The 11153-nt window shown below is 33.9% G+C and overlaps 1 protein-coding gene across 3 annotated transcripts; it reads left to right on the top strand.

Annotated features, from left to right (window-relative positions):
* Window positions 1-722: 722 nt before the first annotated feature.
* On the top strand, window positions 723-9625 carry LOC112026242 (guanine nucleotide-binding protein alpha-1 subunit). Of its 3 annotated transcripts, none has more exons than XM_024058928.2 (14): window positions 725-1105; window positions 2114-2287; window positions 2399-2471; window positions 3923-3960; window positions 4046-4135; window positions 4322-4399; window positions 4641-4748; window positions 5034-5135; window positions 6281-6336; window positions 7572-7706; window positions 8311-8404; window positions 8617-8676; window positions 8760-8839; window positions 9170-9625. In XM_024058928.2, exons 2-14 carry the CDS (start codon window positions 2201-2203, stop codon window positions 9345-9347), a joined length of 1179 nt encoding a protein of 392 aa, XP_023914696.1. In that variant the 5' UTR covers window positions 725-1105; window positions 2114-2200; the 3' UTR covers window positions 9348-9625. The 3 variants fall into 3 exon arrangements, with proteins under 3 accessions (XP_023914697.1, XP_023914696.1, XP_065622197.1); XM_065766125.1 differs by having other exon boundaries at window positions 2088-2287; XM_024058929.2 differs by lacking the exon at window positions 5034-5135 and having other exon boundaries at window positions 723-1105.
* The last annotated feature ends 1528 nt before the right edge of the window (window positions 9626-11153 follow it).

Here is an 11153-nt window from a genome sequence, read left to right as displayed (position 1 = left end):
TATCTCATGAGTTCCGCTCTGTGGAGTTTTCTCATATTAGTAGGCATGGCAATAGGCTAGCTCATTTACTAGCAAAGCATACTTGTGGCAACCTTGATTTTTCTGTTTGGGTTGAAGAGAATCCTTATTTCTTAGAACAAGCTCTTCACCATAATGTTATTGTTGCATTCCAAGTTTAATAAAAGTATTTGCAGTTTTCCTATCAAAAAAAAAAAAAAAACCTGTCATTTATGATTTAATTTGTTATGAAAATATTGTAGACATAATATTTCTCAAAAGTTAATAAATGTCCTAAAAAACATTAGTTTATTAAATGTTTTTAGAAATTTTTTATTGAAAAAGAAAAAAGTAACGGTTTTTTTTGACAATTTTTTATATTTCTTATAAAAATAAGATAAAAAAAGTTTTTATAAATAGTTCATTAACAAATAACTTGATGGCAAAAAAAAATGTTCTTCCAAGAATATTTTCACAACAAATTTTGATAATTTCAAATTAAAACTATTTACCACTTTAAGTACAAAAAGTGAAAAAACACCCTTTTAACAGGACCCTTCTATTAATCAATGAACCTTTATCTTCTAAAAAAAATATAATAATTAATGAACCTTTTCGTAGAATATTGAAGTCACAGTGTATAAGTGTGATTGTATTTTCCCAAGAAACGACTAGTTAAATTAAATATAGTTTCTTTTTTGATCTGAGGGACTGTCTTTTGAAACTTTGACCGAATACTAAATAAAAGAGAGAGAGAGAGAAGGAGAAGACAAAAGAAGAGAAGAGAAAAGAAGGCATTTTGCAGCTTTCGGCGCTGTTTCGTACTCTCTCTTCTCCTCTCTTCTTCCCTTTCCCTCCTTCCAAATTTTAGCTGCCCCCCTATTCTTGAACACCACACAACTCTCAACAATACATAACAATATTATTATTCTTATTACTAATACTCAACTAAATATTATATCCATTTTGTTTACACATACATACTTATATTTGTATTAAAATACTTACTTGTTAAAGAAAGAAAGAACAAAAGGAAATTGCTTTCCTTTTAGTTTCTTCACTCTCACTGAATCCACCAAATCTAGCGCCATTTCTCTCCACAGTTCAGGTAATATGAGCCTCTTGTTTTGTTTTGCATTTACCCACTTACCCAAATTTAGATCTTTCTTTGCTTCTTGTTTTGCTCACTAAATCGATGCTAAAATATAGTAGATCAAGAGGTTGTACATGTTTTTTTGTTTTTGTTTTTTTGAGCAAATGAAAAAAGATTTCTGGGTTTGATTGTATATGGGGTTATAGCATTTGGGACTGTGTTTCTTGTGAATTTGATTTTGACTATGTGGACTAGAAGAAAGTTCATTTTCTTATGCTAAGTGAACCAATTTGTTTTAAATTTATAATCTTTTGGTTGTAGTGGTGCCTATCTATGTTGTCTTAATTGGTAGTGTTTCATGGTAATTTGTTATTGTTCTTTGGATTCGGGAGTTTGATTCATTGAAAATTTTGGTTGGTTGTTTGGAAAGCATGGAAGGTCTTAAAAATACTAGTGTAAGTGTTCCTCAACGTTGTGGTTTGGCTTACAATAATTATGTGGAGAGCTTAAATTGGATTAACAACATATTGGATATAATCTGGGGCCCTTGGTTATGTCATATGACTATGTATGGTCACTCTGGTTTGAAGTTCTCTGTGTGTAAAAGCTACGAATGCTTGACTAAGGGATTGTGTTATTTGGCTAAGACACTGCTGAAATTATCAATTAACTGCAATAAATCAAGTGTATCACTTTCATGCGCCGATTTCGGTTGGAACTAAGTTCCGCATCTAAATTGTTTTTCTTTTTTTGGATTGTTCAATCCATGTTATGAAGCTTGACTATGTGTTTGGTGATTCATCCCATGTGCTGTAATCTCACTTTTGCAATCTTGTCACAAGTTGGATAAAAATATATACAAGTTGTTTGATTTAACTATTTCCTCAAGTAGTACTGATTTCCAAAGATCTTTTTTTTTTTTTTTTTTGTTTCTTTTTGGGGGGGGGGGGGGAGTTGGGAGATGTAGCTCATCTTTATTTGTCCCTGACGAATCTAGTTTTTTGATTGGGTCAACTTGGACAGATAATGAGTGAATGCATATCATTAGGGAATTGAAGAAGACTAGAAGACTCATTTGACTTCTTGCCAAGCTTGACTGGTGCATCTTCTATGCTGTCTATTGTAGTTGAAACTATGGGCTTACTCTGCAGCAGAAACCGTCATTACAATGGAGCAGATACTGAAGAGAATGCACATGTGAGTTATGCTTGGTAAAATACATTCTACGTTATGCACTTGTGTAAATTGTTGGTAGATCAACTTTATGTGGTCTATTTGCTTCATTTTGATTGATAGCATGATTTTCAGGATGCAGAAATCGGAAGGAGAATTGAGCAAGAAGCAAAAGCTGAAAAGCATATCCAGAAACTTCTATTACTTGGTACACATGAAAACTCTCATTGCCTAAATTAATTTGCATCTGCTAAAATCATAAGCTTGCTAGTTGAAGCTTGTTGGGATTGAAAACTTGAATTTTAATGATTGATGACTGCACAGGGGCATCATGCATGGTGTCTTTGGTGGTGCTTTACAAAAATTAGATAGAGAAAGAAACAAAAATGATTTTGTCGAGTATCGCATGCCTTCTATGAAAATGTATAACCTGCAGATACTATTTGAAGTTTTATGTGTAAGAAGTACTGTCTCTGTTTCAAAATTGATGATAGCTTTTCCTTTTTGGGTTATCACAAAATATATGAAACCTTTCAAAAAAACTGGAAAGTTCATTCTTCTTGAATTTCCTATATTACCCTCACCTTAAAAAAAGATTCTTATCAGAAGTTGTGCCACCTCTAATATAAAGTAAAGGTCATTTTAGGAAAATCACTATATTTTACCCTTTCTTTTTGCTTACAACAAGTGCGGTGAGGAGATTTGAACCTAGGTTCTCTCATGGGAAGAGCTAGGAAGGTGCAACTAAGCCACAAGTCTCTAGGCGATTACTATATTTTACCTTTTTGTTAATAGTCGTGCCATTTAAAAAAATTTCTTCATTGTGAGACTGGGGGAAGTAATTACCTTGCTGATGCCATCCTCTTGCAATAAATTGTTTGACTATTTCAAAGGAGAATCCTACATTCTGTGATTACAAGGTATTAGGACCTTAACGTGTAATGTCTTTTGCCATTCATTTTTATTCCATGCATAATTCGATTCAATGGCTGTCTCATAAAGTTTCTTTCTGTTACTGGGGGCATTATTTGATGATTGCTATTTGACTGGGGTTCTTTGACACAAATAGAGTTCATAGAAGTGCTGTTGTGACTAGATGGCTCATTACATTGTTCAGTAATTACTATACTTTGACTTACAGGAAGAGGGAAAATACAAATGAGATAATGTATACGATTTTCCTATTGCTTGGCTAGTTTCTGGTTTTTGTTACTTCTTGGTTATTTCCTTCCTTCAGCATGTAGGAGCTAATCTCTTCATCAATTTGTTGATCAAAGATATTTATTTTTTTTTGATAAGTTGATGGAGGATATTTATTGATTTATTATTTACCTCTATTGATTTCTAGGGCCTACCTTTCTTCCTCTTTTTTTTTTGTTCCCTACACTAAAATGCCTAGAGTTTAAGCTTATTGCTTATTATAATAGAGTGACTAGATTTTATTCTAGCCATCAACCTACTGCAACCCTCTTTTTTTTTTTTTTTTCCCAGCTTGGGACTAGCTGTGAAATAAATATATAAGCTTCTTGCTTTATATGCATAAAAACTTAACCTCTAGTTTTATTTCCTTAATTAGGGGCTTAAGCATTAACAAGCATTTGGTTTTTTTAATTGTTTTACTTCTTGGTTGATATTTACAATGTGATCAATCTTTTTAAGGTGCTGGAGAGTCTGGGAAGTCCACAATTTTTAAGCAGGCAAGATATTGCACAAGTTCCTCTTTCAAAGTGTATCCTAATGTTTACTGGAGATGCTAATATTTATATAATGATCTGTGTGCAGATAAAGCTTTTATTTCAAACTGGCTTTGATGAAGCAGAGCTAAGGAGCTACATTTCAGTCATCCATGCCAATGTGTATCAGACTATAAAAGTACGCAATAATTGAAAGGGTGTGTTGGTTATTTCCCTTTCTGCATGTTACAAGAGCATCTAGTGCCAGCTGTTTATAGTAAAAACTACAATTTTCTTGTGCTGAGATGAGTCTTAACCGTTATATAAATGGGAAAAGATCAATTTTAATCCTTATATTCATTGTATGCTGAATGTTATTGAACAGATATTGCATGATGGATCAAAGGAGTTGGCTCAGAGTGACACAGATTCCTCGAAGTATGTTTTATCAAGTGAAAATAAGGTTTGAATTCATAGTTTGACTTTCTATTACATTGCCATTGTGTCGTTTGCTCTTTTGGTTTAGTGACAAAAGCTTATTTTAAAAAATCTGGTTAGAAAGTCTTATAGGACATGATTATTTCTATAAGGCAAACATTATACTACCTAAATTGCTTTTCTTGTGACAACCTCTTTAGTGCTCAATCTTGTGTTTAAAATATTAGGCTCTTTTTCAATTCAGTAAAACTTACTTTCTGTGTCAGGATATTGGAGAGAAACTATCAGAAATCGGTGGTAGACTGGATTATCCATGTCTCAATAAAGAGCTTGCACAGGACATTGAGACTCTATGGAAAGATGCTGCAATTCAGGTAGCTTTTACTTCTCATAAAGGACATATGTTGATTGCTCTACCATGTTTAGTTCTTCAGCACTCATCTTTTGTCTAGTATTCCTTAAGTTTTCAGTCATTTTTCATTATTGTTTACTTTTTTTTTTTTTTTGATACATCAATAGTTGGGGATAGGGGGATTTCAACCTTGGATGCCTCCATGGGAAACATCAGGAGGTGTTAGTTGAGCTACAAAGCTCTTGGCATTTCCCTTTCCAATTGTACATGAAGCATGCTAAATATTTATTTTTCTCCATAAATGTAGGAAACATATACTCGTGGTAATGAACTCCAAGTTCCAGATTGTGCTAATTATTTCATGGAAAATTTACAAAGATTGGCTGATCCGAATTATGTTCCAACAAAGGTATCTAATATCCATAATACTCCCTCCGTTCTATTTTGTTTATATAACTTATTGAATTCATTGTTTGGGCTCATAATAAGAAGATATGAGTTCCAACATTACCCTCTTTGATTTAAACTCATAAAATGGCAAAAGGACAAAAGGTTTCAACTTTTTTGACAAAATAAAGTGAATATCAAGAAAGTTAATAAAATTGTGCTCCATGACTCTTCAAAGTGGATAATGATTTGGGACATCCCAAAATGGGAAGTGGACTAGAGAAATGGAATGGAGGGAATATTTCTTTTTTTTTTTTTAAAGTTTGGCTTCAAACAGGTTTGGAGCTATCTTGCTCCAACCTATTATGTGGCAACTAAAGAGACAATCCATTGTAGTTTTAGTCACAGAACTGTTTTAATGAGTCACGCGACCTCTTGGGTATATTTTTAGTGTACTTATACCATTATGGAAGAAAGTTTCTGGATTTAATTCTACTAGATGTTCTAAGTCAGTTGCTATAGTCTTAAATGTTTTTGAAAAAGCTTTTACCAAAATTTATCTGAACATGCTGTTGTGGAGAATTGCTGCTGAGCTTTGTTAAAGGGGTGTTTTAGAGTATTGTGAGTACTTGTACGTGTCTTTTTCCCCAAAACTATCCTAAAAAAATACTGCTTAACCTTCTGCAGTTTCATGATCTATAGATATTATATGTTGTTGCCACTTCATATTTGTATAATCTACACTGCTTACATTTTAATATTAAAGATTAATTATGTAAGTTCTACAGATCAGTGACCGAATGGTCAGGTGGTCTTCATATTCTTAATATGGGTTGCTTATTAATTCATCTACTGTTATTGAGTATTAACCCCACTATCCCCCCAAAAAAGAAAATGAAAAAAAAGTAAGCTTCAATGGGCTGTTTTTGGCATTCATGCTTTTGTTCTGTTTTTCTTTATTTTCACATGGAAAAACTGATTAGCTTCTATCATTGGGATATTCATATTCCAACATAGTGAGTGCGTATTTATCTTCTACCATAACCTGTTCCCACATACTTTGGATGCAGATCTCATGTATGTTGCATATTAGCTTCTCTATGTAACTATAGGCTGTAGTGGAGAGTCTATGTTGAACAAGTTTCATAGTGTATTTTGGTATTGCAGGAAGATGTTCTCTATGCAAGAGTTCGTACAACCGGAGTTGTAGAGATCCAGTTCAGGTGAATATCTGGTTAAGTGTAAGATGACCTTCTGTTATTAGTAATGTGGTATTTCTCATCTTCCCCCCACACCACACACCACCCCCCAAAAAAAATAAAAAAAAAAAAAAAAAAAAAAAAAAAAAAAAAAAAAAAACTGCCACACTGCTTCACTGCTCTGTCCTTCTCTTCCCAAAGTCGGCAACTGCAAATTTGATAGTGTTATGTTAATTTGAATTTTTTTATTTTTTTTATTTTTTAAATGCAGTCATGCTTCAAGTACAAACAATAAAAACAAAGCCTTGGTCCCAAAATTTTGGGTTTGGCTATCTATCCTCAACAAATTAGTTAGGTTTGGACACATGTTTTTTCCTCCATTCTATTCTTTTTGAAGTCATACTCTATGTTACTTACCTAAATGCAGTCATGCTGCAAGTGCTGCTGCTAACTCATGTCTTCTTCTGCTCATGCTCGCCTGATGGTGCTATTAGTAATAACTTGAGAGGATTCCTTGTGTAATTGGTTAACTAGGAGACTTGCAATAGTGGATAAGCTTATTAACTTGTATTTGAGTATGCGCTACATTAGAATCTAACGTCGTATCTATATGTAACTTCTCCATTCAAAACTTCCAATTACGATATGGTGAGATGATTATTTCTGGCCACATTACAACATATACTCAACTCCAATCCTCAATAAGAAACAACTCATCTCAACAAAGCCTTTTTGGCCTGATTCTACTACCTGGGAGACTGATTGCATATAATCCATTCTTGGCATAGAACTCTATCCACAGATTAGTGTTAGCCTACCTTCTACATTTCATTCCTTATCAAATTGATTTATTAACTCTTTTCCTTATACTGCTTTCTAATTTTATGCTGTGAATGATCAGTCATTTTACTTGACTCTCATCTGTTTTCTATTGCATATAACTTTATTATTTCTACTTATCTTAATCTTCCTCGTCTTGCCACAGCCATCCAAACAACAATCATAGTTCATGTTATGTTTGTAAAGCAACTTATATCTATAGCCAAAGGCTTCTTGGCCTAGTGGTGACTTCTGCTCCCACCTCCCTCCCCTTAAAGGGGGGGTGAGCTTAGGTTTGACCCAATGGCAGCTTGAATTTCCCTAGGAAAAAAATGCAACTCATATGTGTTTTAAAAGCATGAATGTCCAGAACTCATGTTTACTCAATTACTTTGTTAAACAATACAAAAATGACTAAATGTTGGCAATGATTTGGGCAGCCCTGTTGGAGAAAATAAGAAAAGCGGAGAAGTATATAGACTCTTCGATGTTGGAGGACAGAGAAATGAAAGGAGGAAATGGATCCATCTCTTTGAAGGTGTCACAGCTGTTATCTTTTGTGTTGCCATTAGCGAGTAAGTTCATTGTTATAATTTCTTAGCATCATGTGCATGTAGCATGATGACACTTGAGGCTCTCTAATTAACTATTAATTTTAACAATTTTGTTAGAAATATTTGACCATATATTGGGCAGACTCTCTTTGACTCTAATTCAGAAGAGCTCGCCCAGATTTGGCAAAAACATTTCTTTACTTCTCTCTCTCTCTCTCTCTCTCTCTCTCTCTCTATCTTGGGGAGGGATGAAGTTTGCTGTGTGATTAATTTCTATATTCATTGTAATAATTTATGTTAATTAAGTTCCAAAATAATCCTGCTAGGGGCTTTAGAGCATCATCTGCTACTGCCTCCTAAATGTTCTGATAATCTATTTGGAAAAAAAATATGTAATTGAATCTTATGATTATATCATAACTACATTCTCATAATAACTGCCATGGAGGCAGTAATTTCCAGTAGCAAAGTTATGCCGTATCTGGTGTTCCATTAGTTGGAGTAGCAAAAGAGAACCTGAAAAAGGGCTCAGATAATTTATCAGTTAGACTCTGGCACAATTGCACATTACAATATTGAAATGTGTAAAGCTGAGGAAGGCTTGAAACTGACATTTGCATTTCAGGTATGACCAAACACTCTTTGAGGATGAAAACAAGAACAGAATGATGGAGACTAAGGAACTCTTTGACTGGGTCCTGAAGCAACCTTGCTTCGAGGTTTTCTTTTTATGCCTCTTTTGCAATGTATCAGCAAACACACACATGCACAGATATGTAATGAACGTATTCGTTTATATATTTAGTGAAGAGTTCTTTTCCAACATCTCTCTCTCTCTCTCTAGATATAAATTTTATGAGTCTTATATCTAGACGGTTAAGATTTCTTTTGTAACTCATGCCTTTTGTGTCCCTAAACTTTTTGGATGCAGAAAACATCCTTCATGCTGTTTCTTAACAAGTTTGATATCTTTGAGAAGAAGGTTCTAAAAGTAAGAGTTAGTAGAATGGTGCACAATTATTAATTAGTGAAAACATGGCATTGGTATGGGTTTTGAATTTCTACATTCTGTAGGTGCCACTAAATGTATGTGAATGGTTCAAGGATTACCAGCCAGTTTCAACGGGAAAACAAGAGATTGAACATGCATATGAGTAAGCATTTGCAGCTTTCTTTTCTTTTTGCATTGATTAAAAGAAAGAATATTAAGACAGCTTTTGGCTACTAAAAGCTTCACCATTTCACCCTTTTCATAACAATCCTAGTTATGGGGTACTTAATATGTTTCAATAAAAGATGCTCAAGTATTAGTGTTCAAATTCTAGTAGTAGCCAAGAATGACTCCTGACTCTTTGAGTTTCCCTCACCTATTCTCTTTCTAGAGTTTGACACTTCTTCTCACTGACACTCCTGGAGTGTTTTGAACCTTCAGACTTGGTATACTTGCAGCATAGAATGTTGACCATTGATCTATATGCATTCAGGTTTGTGAAGAAAAAATTTGAGGAGTTGTATTTTCAGAGTACTGCTCCAGATCGTGTAGACCGGGTCTTTAAGATCTATAGAACCACTGCCCTTGATCAGAAGCTTGTGAAGAAGACTTTCAAGCTTGTAGATGAGACTCTGAGACGGAGGAATCTCTTTGAGGCTGGCTTATTGTGACTGCAGACGAAGTTTTTAGGGAAAATATGTTTGTTGATGAAGAACATCAGATTTTGAGCTTTAAAGTCGAGTGTAGTATATATCAACTTGATTTGTTGATATTACCATTTATTTCCAATTAAATTCTCTTCAATTTATGGACACCAAAAAGGTTTAAAATATTTTAAGTTTCAGAGCATTCATATCCGGTGAGCTAAAAAATTTGGTATTTAGCACTTCGAAAAATTGTATTATCTATGTGACACCTCACTTAATAATATATTCTACTTCTCATCTTCTATTTTAGCATACAATATATTAAAATAATATAAACAACCCAATAAAGTAATACTAGCCTTATCACTCGCCCGTGCGGATAATTTTTATTTTGAGAATCTAATTTATAAGTGGATAAAAGAATTTGAAAATTAACAGAAAAGTGATTCTATATTTTAGGCAATGTTTTAGTGGGAGTTAGAGTTACATTTTTACTGGATTATTCTTTTAGTTTTGTCTCTATTTAAATATAAGGGTGTAAGGGCATTTTTGAACTAAAAAAATGAGGAATCAAAACAGGAAAAACCTTTTAAATAGTAGTATAGATAAAACAATCACCACATAAACCCATAGCAGTTAGCAATCACCACCACCAGCCACAACTACTGCAAAATAATCTTTAAAAAAAAAAAAAAAAAAATCACAACCAAGACCCAATACGCACGATCACTACAAAAACCCTTCACACAACCGTAAGTATATAACCCAAACAAACCCAGCCACATAGCCACAACTAAAACAGTGGATTTCCATATTTTGATTTGGGATTCCATATTTCGCTGAGATCTCAGCTTCTCGGTGATTTTTAGTAGTAGCGCAATATAGGAGATGAAAGTAGCAGCTGCCAAATTTTTTTAGCTTTAGCGTATGAGACGTAGAGGCTTTTTTGATGTTTGGTTTGCTAAAATGTGTTTTTTTTTTTTTTTTTTTTGGAGTTTTAGTAATCCCAATGTGAATTCTTAGATGGTTGAAAAGGAAAAATGATCTCTTCATGTTGGCTTTATACTATTATGTCTTGAAAAAAATATGACAAAAAAAGAAATTTCCTCTTGGACAAATGACTTCTATTTAATTGATTTGCTTTCATATGTTACAATGAAAGATTGGACAAAGGACTTTACCAGTTGGTTGAGCTAACTAATACTCACCAACCTTTTCTTGTCTTTATCACTGCAACAAAGGAGTCTACCAGTATAGTAAGTTTCAACAAAAGAGTGGAAGAACAGAAGACTAGCAATTACAAGTGAGAATTATTGACTTTACCAAGTTACTTATCACTTTCTTTCTTTACGGGTCCGCATGGCTTCAAAATATGACTGATTCCTCTTCATTCTCTTGTCAATCTCCTACCTAGTTGGTTGGTTGGTTGGTTGTTCAGTGTCTACCACCACTGTACAATGATTTATAGACACTTAGTAAGTGTTTGGATTGCACTGAAATGATACCACGTCTGCGTTTGTGCGTTTTGCTAAAAAATGTGAGTCCTATGGCGCTGTTCACAAACCCACAAAAGTCATCCAAACACAGATTTCAATATAAATTTGGGTCTCACAGCACTATTCACACATTTAAAAATTATTTTGCTACAGTATTTTTAGTTTTCAATAATAAAAAGTATCCAAAGAGACCCTAATATAAAAGGGTTGATATTATGTAAAATAGTGTAAATCAGAAAGTGTAAACCAATTGTGGGGTCCGTGGGCCTGATAGCCTCAGTCCTTCATATAGCAGGCCCAAGGCCCATGCCGAGGAGCGCAAGCTATTTCTGAG

The sequence above is a fragment of the Quercus suber genome, unplaced genomic scaffold (genome assembly GCF_002906115.3).
Source record: "Quercus suber isolate HL8 unplaced genomic scaffold, Cork oak 2.0 scaffold_683, whole genome shotgun sequence".
NCBI classification, from domain to species: domain Eukaryota; kingdom Viridiplantae; phylum Streptophyta; class Magnoliopsida; order Fagales; family Fagaceae; genus Quercus; species Quercus suber.
Note: the sequence above shows the minus strand (reverse complement) of the source record. Positions and strands in the feature narration are given on the sequence as shown.

Coding starts and splice junctions, on each gene's coding strand:
- LOC112026242 (XM_024058928.2), top strand. CDS start 2,201: ATGCTGTCTATTGTAGTTGAAACTATGGGCTTACTCTGCAGCAGAAAC. Junction 2,472..3,922: donor CCAGAAACTTCTATTACTTG/GTACACATGAAA, acceptor AATCTTTTTAAG/GTGCTGGAGAGTCTGGGAAG. Junction 4,136..4,321: donor ATGTGTATCAGACTATAAAA/GTACGCAATAAT, acceptor GTTATTGAACAG/ATATTGCATGATGGATCAAA.